General features: G+C 34.5%; 2 protein-coding genes across 8 annotated transcripts; one reads left to right on the top strand and one right to left on the bottom strand.

The window, feature by feature from the left end:
- Positions 1 to 360: 360 nt before the first annotated feature.
- Positions 361 to 2,986, top strand: LOC110685886 (probable pectinesterase 53). Of its 2 annotated transcripts, none has more exons than XM_021862431.1 (4): positions 361 to 1,281; positions 1,446 to 1,635; positions 2,187 to 2,629; positions 2,725 to 2,816. In XM_021862431.1, exons 1-4 carry the CDS (start codon positions 920 to 922, stop codon positions 2,762 to 2,764), a joined length of 1,035 nt encoding a protein of 344 aa, XP_021718123.1. In that variant the 5' UTR covers positions 361 to 919; the 3' UTR covers positions 2,765 to 2,816. The 2 variants fall into 2 exon arrangements, with proteins under 2 accessions (XP_021718123.1, XP_021718122.1); XM_021862430.1 differs by having other exon boundaries at positions 366 to 1,281; positions 2,720 to 2,986.
- A 115-nt stretch (positions 2,987 to 3,101) lies between these two features.
- Positions 3,102 to 11,211, bottom strand: LOC110685884 (UPF0183 protein At3g51130). 6 transcript variants are annotated; one of them, XM_021862428.1, is made up of 16 exons: positions 10,991 to 11,211; positions 10,831 to 10,913; positions 10,510 to 10,584; positions 6,833 to 6,900; positions 6,646 to 6,751; positions 6,486 to 6,546; positions 6,236 to 6,402; positions 5,924 to 5,986; positions 5,566 to 5,613; positions 4,980 to 5,093; positions 4,794 to 4,893; positions 4,633 to 4,706; positions 4,215 to 4,319; positions 4,055 to 4,135; positions 3,907 to 3,957; positions 3,102 to 3,488 (listed from the first exon to the last, which is right to left on the bottom strand). In XM_021862428.1, the coding sequence occupies exons 1-14, from the start codon at positions 11,115 to 11,117 to the stop codon at positions 4,088 to 4,090; spliced, it is 1,239 nt and encodes a 412-aa protein (XP_021718120.1). In that variant the 5' UTR covers positions 11,118 to 11,211; the 3' UTR covers positions 3,102 to 3,488; positions 3,907 to 3,957; positions 4,055 to 4,087. The 6 variants fall into 6 exon arrangements, with proteins under 6 accessions (XP_021718120.1, XP_021718119.1, XP_021718121.1 ...); XM_021862427.1 differs by having other exon boundaries at positions 3,911 to 3,957; XM_021862429.1 differs by having other exon boundaries at positions 3,102 to 3,484; positions 3,911 to 3,957.
- Between the last annotated feature and the right edge of the window lie 3,804 nt (positions 11,212 to 15,015).

Raw genomic sequence — 15,015 nt, 5'->3', positions numbered from 1 at the left:
CTTGACTCCATTACAAAGTAGTGAAAAATGATAATAGTACAGGTAAATTATTAGTAATGCCATCATAATTCATTTTGTATACGAGCAAGCTAAAGAAATGGAGTAAATACATACATGCTCTCATCAATTTTCATGATTATAACCAAATGCCAAATTGTGGAGCTACCAATTTTTACCATTTAATGCAATTTTCTATCTTCCACTGGAAATGCAAGTCCAAGAGGTGCCATACTTGTTTGTTGCTTAGCTTTAGCTGTACGTAGTGTGAAGTGTGAAGTGTGAAGGCAATTGGTATGATACAAATTCCAAATTAGTGGGCACAACAGTACCCACATAAATACCAAGTATATGATATTATTACCCAGAAATTATAAAAGGGTATCACATGCGTGAGTTTTCTATACTAGATGACATTTTTTGCATTGGGGACTCCGACTTTACCCTGTCCTACTTACTCTGCTATAATACAACCATTTTCATATACTTGTGTCTTATCTCTACCTCTGATTTATGCTTCATTCATCCCTTTAATCTGTCTTTACAACTTAATCTCAAGCTAAGGATACTTATTACTCAAACTCACTTTAGACAATTACTGTATAACATTGAATCCTCAATCTATACGTTGAATCACTTTAGTGTTGCATCGAATCACTAAGCACTGCAAAAACAAAAAAACAAAAAAACAAATTTCTGAAAGTCAATACTGCATGCAGCCCAAGTAGGGCATGTCGTATAGTTGTGATGGAAATTGTTATTCACCATTTCCATACCCCTCTATTATGGACATTGTTATATAGGGCTACTTACTCGGGGCATTCAGTCTCCCTTTTTCACAATATCCTATTTTCTTGTATCAACCACATTTTCTGAATACACAAACATCTCTCCAGAGAAATTGTTAGACAACTCGATCAGTATGATAATACTCAAACTACTGCTGCTAGCTTCATTTCTCCAATGTGTTCGTACTGATTACTCCTTGGCTAATTCTAACCAAAATGTATCCACTGTCAAGTTGAGATCTGTTGAGAAAGACTTCTTTCAATGGGTCAACCACATTGCTTCCAAGACCAAATTCAAGTCTAACAAGCACAATACCAAATTCCAACAGCATAAACAAAAAACAAAGACTAAATCTAAGCCTTGCAAAACTATTAAAGTCAGAAAACACCCTAAACCATCATCAAAGCATTTTCCTAGTGTGCAGAAGGCTATCAAGTCACTCCCAATCCTTAACTCGTGTCGAGTGGTCATATCTATTGGTCCAGGAACATACAGGTTAGTGCTTCATTACAAGCCTTATCTCTACCTCTATATTAAGATAATGTTACACAGTTATCCACCAAACCTTGATTTATATATATATATTATTACTGAGTACATTACAATGCGATAAGATAATACTAATTGTAGGCATTGTGATTCCTCATATCAACAAATAGGGAAAAGGTGGAAGTTCCTGTAACAATGGCTTATATAACAATTAAAGGAGCAGGTGCAGATAAGACCATTATTGAGTGGGATGACACAGCTGATAGGTTAGGGCAAAGTAGGCAGCCATTAGGAACTTATGGCTCTGCTACTTTTGCTGTCAATTCCCCCTACTTCATTGCCAAGAATATTACTTTCAAGGTCAGTATTATGATTATACTACGCTACGATTTCAAACTACTAATAATTAAAGCTTAAATTACCAAATACATTTCGCTTGTATGCTACAATGTTTGCTTTACTTGTGTCTAGAGAGCTGGAAACTGAAATAATTTGATACAGAGATGATAGTTATAAGTTGTTTCAGGATAGAATCACTGAAATTTTAAAATTCATGATACTTAAACAATTTGATTGAATAATCATCCAATATTGAAATGCTCACAATCCATCATTTATGTGTTGAGTATTGTAACTCAAGTACCTCAAGTGTATGAAGTGTATACATTAACTTGGAGTATGGTGACCTTTTTTTTTTTTTTTTTAGTGTTTAGAGAGCCACAAGGGTGGGGGGTGAGAATCGATCCCAGGTTCTCCTGGAACCGGGAGGGAAGTTCTAACCACTTAAGCTATCCCTCACTCTCTGTATGGTGACCTTTTATGGATGATTGTCAAAAACAAATACGTGAATCCAAGTGAGATACTAGCTTTGTTTCAACATGTGGTGAATTTGTTTATTTCTGTATAAACAGAACGTTGCACCATTGCCGCCAACAGGAGCACTAGGGAAACAAGCAGTGGCACTGAGGATTTCAGCAGACAAAGCAGCATTTATAGGGTGCAAATTTATAGGGACACAGGATACTCTGTATGATCACATTGGAAGGCATTACTTCAGGGAATGCTACATCCAAGGGTCTGTGGACTTTGTGTTTGGTAACGGACTCTCACTCTATGATGCCTGCCATTTGCATGCCGTGTCCAACAATTATGGAGCTCTTACTGCCCAGAAGAGAGAGAGCTTCTTGGAAGAAACAGGGTTTTCTTTTCTGAATTGCAAGGTCACTGGATCAGGTGCACTTTACCTTGGCAGGGCTTGGGGTACCTTCTCTAGGGTTGTCTTCGCATACACTTACATGGACAAGATTATTGCCCCTGGGGGCTGGTATGATTGGGGTGACAAAAACAGGGATATGTATGCCTCTTCCTACATACTCCATTGCTATTAATTATTATTATGCCTCATGTATTCAGCTAACTAATTAATCGTTGGTGGTGGGTGCAGGACAGTATTTTATGGGCAATACAAGTGCTCAGGACCAGGAGCTAACTACGGGGGAAGGGTAGCGTGGTCAAGGGAGCTGACTTCACAAGAAGCTCAACCATTTATTTCCTATGATTTCATTGATGGCTATGAATGGCTTAGGAACCTAATTTGATAAGGGTTTGAGGTCCATTGGTTATCCTCTTCTGCAGTCTGTTGGCTCCCACTATATTGTAATTTGATGTTTATCCTTTCTCATTCATTATAAAATTGCGCACACTTTAAACCAATTAGTCTCCTTATGGCCTTGTGGCTAATAACAGCAGAGATGTGGGCTACTGGGCTGAACAGTGAGCACAATACAGATTCCAGAACAAATTGTCCAGGGTACCAAAATTAATAATTAATTAGGTAAAATAAATAAATAAAAATAAAATAAAAAAAGGTAACAACGTATCAAATACAATTATCGAGATAGTTGTATGCAGATCACGATTTGGAATTCTGAAACAGAAACTAGGTATAGAACATGAACTATAAGCAGCCATGACATCAATTACAGAAGGAGCTGGCAGTATATGCCCCTCCGATAAGAATTAGGAATGTACACTGAGTTGATGAATTATATATTTGCTTCAAAGAAATTCCATTCACTGTGAGTAGAACTGTACATGATACAGTGTGGCTGTACATTTAACATTGTGTTTCACTTGCTTCCTGACATTTCAACTAGGAAAAAGCGGGCAGGCATGAGCAAGTTTAGATATGACTTTAAACTTCCACTCCCTTCCTGCAGACAAAGCAAGTGCCCAAGAATAAATTAACTTGAAACAATTGGAAAACAATATTAACTAATAGTCCAATATTAATAGGTTGGTAATTAACAAGTAAAAAGCAACTGTAGGCTGTAGCATTATGGGGTAAGACCGTAAGATGAAGATTGAAAGGTTGAAGCATGAAAACTTTTATCTACATGCACTACCGTAATTTCAACAACTTGGGCTTCACAAATATAGTTAACCAAAAGTACCATTCTGATTATACAACAGTTGATCAATAATCAACATTCTCAAGCTGCAAGTAAACAGTACGAATGTGGTGACGTATGTGAATGTGATAAGGAAATGCACACAATCAAACTCCAATAAGTGGGGTCCAATATTGCAGTAGCAAAGATAATTAGATAATTTGAGATCAAAGAACCATACACACTTTAGCAACGGCTGTATCACACCATCAATAAGACCGCTTTCCAAAGGCTGCACACAGTCATTATTACCGTTATGGCTTGAAGATTCAATAGATGATATTCTAAGAAAACCAGAATTGAAGACAGTAAGCAGATAAGACACTGACTGATAATGAGTAATGTTAATTATCATACATCTATCATGACTGAAACAGAGTCACCGTGGCAACATAACCATTCTTCATAACCTACACCACAAAGTCCAAACTCACATAAGAAGCTCTAGGATAAGCAGAAATCAGCGAAGTTACAAACCACGAAATTCACCTCAAATGCAACATTTTGATAACCATATACAAAGGTAGATCCAAACGGATTGTTTGTAGAACCTTGAGTTTGAATAGCAGCACGACCACAATCACCAAGAATTTCCTAGAGGCCAGAAGAAGCTACATACAGTTAAATAGTAATAATAGATGCTCCAAGCAGTCCTAAGTAAACAAGTAGTGACAGAATAAAAAGAAACCACAGAAAGCAAAGCAACCATCGAGATAACACCCCCCCCCCAGGTCACACTTTTTCACAATTTCACTTTCCAATTGGAGATTGTCTTCTCACTCTGATAATACATTCATCCATATATGTCAACAAGAAGACAAGCATTTAAATGCACACATCTACTTGAGATGGAATCAGAGGATCATTCACAGGCAACACACCATTTCCATTCAACTAAAAATATTACCTTCACTTGTTCCCACTTAGTGCTTGCAGTAATGCAGTGCTTTGAGCTACTTTCATCTGGAAAAGATCCCACAACTACACACAACATAAGACACACCGGATAAGAAGTAAGAACTATTGCATATGCATTAAAACAAATTCCCACAAAAAAGTAACACTTACAGTCGGATGAATGGATAACAAAATTGCACTTTATGTACGAGTTAAAATCTGGATGCCCAGGGTAATTTGTGTGAAGAACAAACTTTTTGATTTTATGAGTCTGAAATTTTGACAACCAATCAAAGAAGTGTCAATGAGAAATACGCGTTCACAATAGGCCGAACAGGAGGTTGACAAGAAGCACACCTGCCCATCAAATAATATGTCCAAGCCACGCGTGAAATAATTATAGAAGTAATCTCCACAAAGGGTTGTTCGTGGACGTGGATCTGAGGCCGAATGAATCACCATCTGATCAACCTGAGCAGGCACGCAACATGTGCAATAATTCAACAGTTGAAAAGAAAGTAAAATCTGTATGCTTTAAGGAGGGGAAAAATGAAAAATGACAAAAGTACAGAAACATTGCTAACTAATCATAACCCACTCAATACGAGATTAAAAAAAAAAAAAAAAAAAAAAAAATTAATTAAATAAAAAACAGTTTAAGGAATCTAAAACCACTTTCCTACTCCACGGAACTCGAGTCTTCAGTTCTTCATCTTACCTGTATCTTTTTTACATACAGTTATACACTTCCAATAGAAAATTAGATCTATCCCACTTATCACAATGATTTCATTTAGTTCATTCTTAAGACCTTTTCAGCTCAATGTTTAATTTTTCAGTACAGCAACATTATATGTTTATCAACTTTGTAAACAATTCTACAAAAGTAACCATATGTGCTGGGAGTAATTTCCAAAAGAGATAAGCATAGAATAGTTGGTACCTGCTTCTGATGTATTCCACAAGGACGCCCTAATTCAGTCCAAACATCCTGCAAACTCGACAATTAATTACAGATCCTCAGTAGCAGCACCAGAGGGTTAAAAGCAATGCCATTTAAAAGCAATGACTGAAATTAACCCTTCTTTACTTTGAATTGCAATAGCCATATCTTACATGCATTTATTTCTTATTATGCTTATTCAAAATGTGATACGAATTTCTTTTATTATTACCAGTAAGTTGCCAGTATATCATGAGATCAGCCAGACTAAATAAATATAACAGTATTGCTTATAGGCTCAATGAAAAGATAAATATAACAGTATTGTAATTATAAGAGGAAAGAATAAAATAAATACCTGTGGGGATGCACCAAAAGGTACATGCTGACCACCAATAGAAAACCACAATTCCTCTCCTAACTGTAAATACATTCAAAACAGAATCAAAATTCTGCGACTATACCTCTATTGCAAGAAATTATAAAGTATCAAAGAAAAACTCAAATTGATTGCAGAGGGCTGCTTCTCTAATTGCCAATAAGACACCTTTGAGGGGAAGTGTGCAAACACCCATCAGAATTAAAAAATAAAAAAATAAAAATAATCAAAACAGCTTATAAGCTAGTAACAAGATGTACAATCACACACTTCATAAGTCAGAATCCAAACCTTCACATGCACTTCTTCCATGTAGAGGCTACCAACAGGCAGAGGAGGAACAGTAGCCTTGTCCATTAGTGATCCAACTCCAACCTTCTTGCCCAATGAACTGTCATATATGCAGACACGGCAAGTGACTGGAGTAGTACCATCAGGAAATTCAAGTGGCAATTCCGCTGATGTATAACAATATGAGGATGAGAACAAACGATATGGTAAACTAAAAGATTCGTTTAAGGACACACATAGAATATGCTACCTTGCCCATCATTGCAACAATCTGTGTACTGTGCAGGAATAGGAAAGGCAAACGACAATCCCTGCAAAATTCCAAAGTGAACGACTAAGCAAACTAGCACAAGTAGCTCCATGTGGATTGTGGAGATCCAAGAACAATGATGTTTCTCCAGAAAACTTACTGGATATAAAAGATTATAAATGCCTCTTTCTTTATCATAAATCCCTGGATATGTAGGACCAAAAAGCTGATATACAGCTACAAAGGTGGCAAGACTGGTCTGTCCTCTGAAAATAGATGATTTTGACAATAAGTATTTAAGACAGTTACATGAAGGAAGGGGGAGCGACCGCGTCACTGAGACTCACCCAATCAGAGAGGTGGCATACCGCATCTGAAGCCTTTTGACATCATAAATTTCAATAAGGCGCAACCTCTACAAAACAAAATTGAGGGTAATACAATAAAATTCATGTGGGATATTATGTTTAGCATTCAAAAGAAATACAGAACACGTCCAGCAGAACAAAGCAATGGCATACTTAACTAAAAGACCGGCCCCATGATTCCCAGAAAGTAACATCTGAGATTAAATCTTGTTAAAGGAAGCATGGTAATCTATGATAATAGGCAGCAAGTCCAAGCACAAAAATCAGCATATACAAATTCATGCATTCAGCCAACCCAAAATTGCCTTGTGCAGTCTTCTTTCTTTTTGTTTGTATTCCTGCCAGCTGTTGGCAGTTCCTTAGCAAGATATTTATAGTTTGTTGTTTTGTATTGCTGACCTAGGTGATGTTCCAGAGAATGTCCGATAAAATGGTTGGTGAATGATTGTGATGATAGCCACACTATATAAGGTACTAGAGTATAGGTTGTAAATCAGAATGATGAAATGAATAAAACTGTAGCAAACTTTCTCTAATCTCTGAATTCTTGTATATCATACTTAAATTCTGCAAATAATATTTCATTTGTTTTCATGGTATCCATTATCCAAGCTGAGGTAAAAAATAATTAAAAAAAAAAAAACAAACAGATATGATAAGGCTACTAGTCCCATAATACCAACCATAAACACATCACTTTCCCTTCTCATTTCTATACTCTTTCAGAATCTATATTATCGTTAAAATTTATTATCTAATGATATTAAATCTTTGTCATAAAATATGGCAAAACAAGATTAGGCACGCAGTAGACATCAATAGCACTCTAAAAGTCTATATCTTCATTTTTATAAGGAGCAAGCTCCGTCAATGTAAGGAAGCTCACGGATGTATCCGATTACAAAACAAGGAAGAAATCCATGAAGTAACTCTTTCATCCAACAAAAAGCTAGGACTGCTGACAGGAACTGTAAGTAAGGATCATAAGGATGCTAAAAACCAGATGTGGGACACTTGTAATGATATGGTAATCTCTTGGAAATTTTTATCGGAATCTGAAATTATTAAGAAATCCATCAATTAATTTTACTATGGCAAGAGTTATGTGGCTTAATCTTAAACAAAGAATTTCAATGGTTAAAGGATCTAAGAAACATAAACCAGTGGAGACTAGAGACTTTGTATGAATGCTAGGAAAATGGAAGTCCTATAAATGAATACCACATGAATAGGTTGCCTTTATTCACCACTTGTAAGGGAAACTTTTGAGTGTCGCAGGCGATTTACTGGGTTTTAATTACTACCTCCATTTTGTATAATCTGCAACAGATTCCTAAAACGGATGCTACATTTTATGTGCAACAAACCAAAACTTTCTCATATAGTAAAATTTTTTGTATAATATTACTATATTACCCTTAAAATTTCCAAATCAGAATTTAAGACTAAACGAGACTTGATTAAATTACAAACACAAATTAACTATCCTCAAACTAAATCAACCTCCCCAAACTAACCCCATTCAATCACCAATTCAACTCATCATCTTCCAGACTTTCCCTTATTCATCTTTCTCTCTCCTCCCTCAAACTTCACCAACAACCACCACCAGTCCACCACTACTGCTCCCTCCGGTCACCGCCACCAAACTTCTCCGGCCACCACGAAACTCCTCTCTCTCTCTCTCTCTCTTTTCTTTCACAATGGAGTGACACGTGACACGTCGACCCGAGTCGAAATCGTCGACGATGTCTCTTAGCCCGTGGTGATACCACCACCAAACTTTTCTCTTTTCCTTTTTTTATTACCACCATTATAACTTGAGAGGATATTATGGTCAAAACCACTAAAGCTTGAGGATTTTATGGTCAAATTTAACCAAAAAAAAGCCCAAAATGATGATTAGACGGTAATAATCTACCATTTACCAGCTTTGTGTTCATAATTTTAGGGTTGCTGGGTGGTTTTCTCTCGAAAAGGGGTGGTTTTTATGGTAGTGGGTTTTTCTAGGTTGATGGGATATGGTTTCGATATGGGTAAGTACAGTAGTTTTCGAGGTATGTGGTTGCATGGTGGTTTACAATGTTGATTTGGGGGTCGCCGAGGGTGAAGGGGTGTCGGGAATGAGGCATGTTAGGTTTAGGGGGTCACCGAGAGAGGATAGAGGTGGAGTTGGTGGTGGTATCATTGGGTGGATGTTGGTATTGTTAAGGTGGTGTCGGAGAGAAGGTGGGTGTTGGTGGTGAGTGTTGGTGGTGGGTGCTGGTGGAGATTACTTTCTCTCTCATCCAATTAATCACATGCCCCTTTCTTCACTAATCTTTACTTAAGAAATTTTGTCTTGGGAAATGTGCAACTCACTTTGTTGCAGATAATACGAAATGCAGATAGTATAAAAAAAACTTGTATAATAATGAAAAATAGACATAATAGAGTGATAAGTAATTGGTTGATATTTGAAGCAAAAAGATAATAAGTTTTGGAATAAAAAATTTCATACAAAAAGCATTCTATACCACTAAGACTATACTCCCTCTGTCCCACAAAAAACTTCTCATTCCTCATAGTTGCATGTTTTAAGAGAATATTGATGGTAGGGTTTTGTTGAGTGTACGTGAGTTATAAATAAGGTAGCGTGTATTATTTATTGCTTTTCAATTGTGATAAGAGAAAGTGGAGATCATAATGCGTTAATGGAAGAGAGAGGAGATAAATAAAGAAGAAAAATTGTATAAAAGAAGGGAAGTGGACCCAATATATGGGAAATACGAGAAGTTTTGTGAGACAAACATTTCAAAAGAATGATAAGTTTTTGTAGGATAGCAAGAATTATTTGTAGACAAGATTGTTTACAAAATCATAAGAGCATTTGGATGTCATGCCTATAAGCAAGAGAATCACATTGATGAAGGGGAGTGCCATGCATATTTTTGGACTATCCGCTCATACACGCTGCTTCATCTCATGTTCATCAGAAGGCATGCGAATTCTATAAGTAAGTGTAACCACATGCACTCAGCTCATGGGGCCTAAAACTGCTGAGTAGTGCACAATGCAATATAAAACAAAGGATGCACTTGGTGAAAATCTTATTGCTTATTGTCTGCATCCCTGCTAGTCTGATGCTGAGCATATGCATTCTATTTTGTGATTATGTGGCATGACGTCTCCCAGGGAATGTACTAGGTAAAAAGGTTGATAAATTATTGTGATGATAGTCACACAATACAAGTTGGTATAGTATAGGTTGTTAATCAGATTGATGAAAAAAAAAGGACAATTCTACTTCCATAAGCAACGGATATACATACATACATACTTCCTCCGTTCTTTTTTACTTGACCCGCTTTGACTTTTACACTATTCACCACTCCTCCTTTGACTGTCTTTTGTGAATAATTTGTAAGGAAAAATATGTTCATGTTGGATATATTGAATTCGTCTTAAGAAATACTATTATAATATATAACTTTTATAATTTTTACTTATGGAGAATTAAAGTTATTAATCGTTGAAGTTTTGGATTGGCAAGCGTGATAAAAGAAACAGGTCAAGTAAAAAAGAACAGAGGAAGTATGTAAATAGCATGATTGATGAAACAAAAGTTTAAATAAAATCCAATGAAAATTGAAGAATATCGAAAAATGAAGTGAAACCTGAGACCAAGGGTCAAAGCGGAGATGGAAGCCGTGATCTGGAAAGCTAATGACCGTATCCAACTTTAAAGGTTCCTGCAGTCAGAGTTAGGCAAATGTACCGAGTTGAAGAGTAGACAATTGAAGAAATATATGAGATTAAAAATTAGATACTAATACTAAAATCCAAAAAGATAAGGAAATCCCTCTTATTGAAAAGAATAATGACATTGATATGATATAGAGATGTCGCAATTTCAATTAAGTTCCAGATTTACATATTAAGTGATCAGTTCCGTCAATACATGGATGCGTTTATCGATTGAATGAAAATAAACAAACCTCGTCAAAATACTTGACGTGCACGACATCATAAATATTAGGCTGTTGTTCAATTTGCGCAAACGCTTCACAAATAGGCATTCCTGGGTATAAACAGAATGGAAAAACCTAAGGCGAAAATCCCTAAATTGATCGACAATTATAGAGAGAAATATAGAACCTAAAGTAAAAGGGCCGATGCCGAGGCCGGGACGGAGATCGAGGGCGATGGCGCCCATGGCAGTGCCTTCACAGCGCCGTCGAGCTCTCTCCCTCTGCTGCGGGTGTGCCGGTTGCTGTTGCAACATTTCTTCTTCCGGGAAAATGGAATTTCTTTCCTTTTCTATTTCTCTATTCTCTCTCCTCACTTTTCCGAGTCGTACTGGTGAGATAGGGAATTACTTATGTCAGTGAGTGGGAGTGATCAACTTGATTACTGTATTGTTGCAGGATATCTATCAAAAAAACCCATAAATTGAGACTTATTTTAAGACACTTTTTTTTTTTTTCCTTGCGTCTATTAGTTTTTTTTTTCCTCACTGCTGAGAATGGTCTTAGTTTCACATTGTTTCACCGCATTTCCCACCAGCCACCGGAATGTCAATTGACTCAATTCCGTAATTACTCCATCCCTTTTATGGAGTACTTGGTACAATAATTACTCCATCCCAAAAGTTAGCATAATTTTTATGGCAAATATTAGGGTAAAATAGGAAGATGACTTAATAAGGACAAAAAAATGAGGGTATAAAAATCTTTTTATGTATCTTAATATTTATAAAAAACTTCTTGCATAGAAGTTGTATTAACGCGTAGTTACACCTTTGGTTTGAGTGGTAGATCTGGTAGTTTTAATAAGTACTATTTAATTTATGTGCCTATATAGTGATTATGTAAGAATATAAAAAGCCACCAAAATCTTAAATGATAATTATTTTGTAAAACCCTCAAAAGTTTGATAGTGTTATTTCAAAATTATTATTAAATAATATTTAATTGATTTGCATCCCTTCATATCTTAAGCTAGTTTAGAACTTTTTAATTGATTTGCATGATTCAATAATACTTAACGTATTTTTCTTCAAACGTATTTTTTGTGAGCTTGGTCATACGGAGTAATAATATGTGAAATATTCGTTGTAGCTAAAAACTTAATAATGTAAGTTCAATGTTCTACGACCATCTAATATCTATATCTATATCTAATACTAAAGCAATAACCACTTAGTTATATTTTTCCTCTTAAATTCTCTCCATATTTAATACATTTTTTTTCTATCATCGATTTCCTTCGATTTTAGGATTTTAAAGTTAGTTATACCTCTTGATAACATCTGCTCAAATATCATTATTTAATATGAATGTCATTTAAATTCCACGTTGTTTATGTGCGTGCCATCAAATAATGTACAATTAAAAAGCTAATAAACCTTAACAATATTTGTAATAATTAAAGGACAAAAATTGTAAATAAGAAGAGCAACAACGAAGAAGTAAAAATAAATCATCTTGTGGTAATAAACAAAGTTTGCGTGCATACAATTTTTTTCCCCTTTTTATATAACAATAATAACATATGAAGTACAAAACATTTTAATTTTTTAATTTTTAAAAAAAAGGCATTACAAGTTTTTGTTAAAAAAAACTTTGTATTAATAGATGGTTTTTTTAAGGGAAAAAAAATACCCAATTAAATATATTAATGAGAGTAAACATATAAATGAGGGTAAAAAAGTAAATATACATTTTTGTACACAATTTTGCACATATTGAGGATATAGTTGGTAGCACACTATTTCTAAGAGTTATTTTCTACTTTTTATAAGGTAGGGATATGAAATGTGACGAGCATTTAGAAGCACCCGAAATGACAAAAGTGACAAACAAAAGGGGGCGGGGTTACTAATTAATTGGCAACTGTAACATGTTTAATAGTGTCAGCACTTCATTTGTACCTTTAATGTTGCTTAAAAATCATGTGAATCATAAAAATCATTGTATTTTTCAAATTCAATCAAATGCATCAGATAAAAATCATTTTGAAATAATATTCGTACTATATTACATCATTATGTCAACTCAATGCAACATATTCCCACAATACGTATAAGAGATACCTTACTGTACAAGATATAACTTACGCTTGTAATTTTTATGAGATTATATTTATTACAATTGATTTCCCTTTTTATATGTTGATTGACATGCCGAAAAACGGATACATAATTTAAAAAATTTGAGAGACAATACATGACTTGTCATTTAATTTGTCATAATTACTTGCTTTTTAAAATAATATATTATTCACGTTCACGCCAAAAGCTCTACATATCAAGTATTTGAATTACTAATACAAATAATAAAATGATATTATATTACAATGTATTGAAAATAATTACTCATGTTATTAACTATGCTAGAAATCTAGAATCCACCAAAGTCACAACATATACATTATTTCTCACTTAGGGCATGTTCACATTTACTTAATTTCAGTTCATTTAAGCTCCAATCGGTTCAGTTCAGTTTAGCTCATAATTTCCCTCTCTCATAAAATATTCATTTCTGCTCAATTCAGTTCAGCTCCAATCAGTTCAGTTCAGTTAAGCTTCAATCAGTTCAATTCAGTAAATGTGAATAGGCCCTTAATATTGATTTCGATGTTCCACTTTGCCCACTTAATATGGATTTTGGTGTTCCAGTGTGCAAAAATACATAACAAGCTTTAAATTTGTTTGTTTGTTTTTGATTTTTTTTTTTTTTTTAAAAAATAGAAGCATCAAAATATTATATTAATTTAAATCAAGATATTTACATCCACGAGCTAATCATGATCATAGTTGGCCTCCAACTAGACAAGAGGCTACATCTACAATTACGACTTAGAATTTATGGGGCAAATTATCATTTGCACTTAGCTTAGAATTAGATTTTCATCTCCTAGATTTTGCACTTTAAATTCTCTATGCGACTTCTCTTCTACCATTTGTTAATATTTTTGCTTCAATAAGGGTTATTTCAGTCATCGATATGATAGACATAACTTTGTTGCTCATTAGTAAGACTTTAAGATTATTTGAAAATGTGACATATCATACACAAACACAACCTACCAGTTCCAACTATTAGGTCAATGGCTCAATAATTACGTAGATAGGTAATTTATCTCTTCCATTATTTTTCCTTATCATCAATTGTTGCTGTCATCTTATCACTTTATGACAATTCAATGATACTTTCATCATATATTGTACGTTATATGTCACACTAATTAACATGTATAATACTAATTCATTAATTTTCCCCCTCATGATGTGAACGTTTCTTTATAATTACTTTTTATATATTTGGAAAAATTAACTCATATCGTATAATAAATAAAGGGTAATAATTACTATATATGTATAATAACATATTATAATTTGAAAAGTAGAAATATCTTGGAATTAAAAAAATATATAAGTATTAAAAATATTATTTTTATTTATTTCTGGATAAGTTATTGAGAAAATATAGTGAGAACTTGAATTGTATTGTACATCTAATGATATATATGTAAATAAATTGCTTAATTGTTTGCGCTTTGATGATATGTTTTTGTACTTTTTCAATAGCTAACCATTAGTTAACCTAGTTTGGCATCGTGAGTTCAAGAAGAGAAGTAGTTTCAATGGAGCGGTGGAGCCACTAAAAAGAGAGAAAGCTTAGAAGAAGCTTCAATATGTGGAGTGTCATAATTAGAAATTCACGAGCAGATTTTTTATGGAGAAAGTAATGGAGGAGGGAAAGCTCGTCTACCTTTTAGGATTAACCATGCTCTTAAATTTTTTTGTTGGGTTTATCAATTTATCGTCGAAAATGGTGACCGGTGAAGTCTCTATTGAAGTAACTCGAAGAAGGAGATGGAGGTCTGTGAGAATAAAAGGAAGTAGGAGGAGAAGATGACGATGGACGAACAAGTTCACAATCATCTAATGAGATACATTACGAATAATAAAATTAACCTCCACTATACTACCTTCGTTTTTTTTAGTTGACACTTATTCATTTTTAGGAAGTTTTTTTTTAGTTGACACGTTTTCTTTTGGGGTTAATTTACCTTGCACTTACAAGCTACCCCACTTGCTTTTTCATTCTCTCCTTCTCTCTTGCTCTCCTCTCCTTAATATATGAGCCTAAATCAAATACGTCAACTAAATAAAAAGG

The sequence above is a fragment of the Chenopodium quinoa genome, unplaced genomic scaffold (genome assembly GCF_001683475.1).
Source record: "Chenopodium quinoa cultivar QQ74 unplaced genomic scaffold, ASM168347v1, whole genome shotgun sequence".
Lineage (NCBI taxonomy): Eukaryota > Viridiplantae > Streptophyta > Magnoliopsida > Caryophyllales > Amaranthaceae > Chenopodium > Chenopodium quinoa.
The sequence above is the reverse complement of the archived record's forward strand: the minus strand, read 5'-3'. Positions and strand labels throughout refer to the sequence as shown.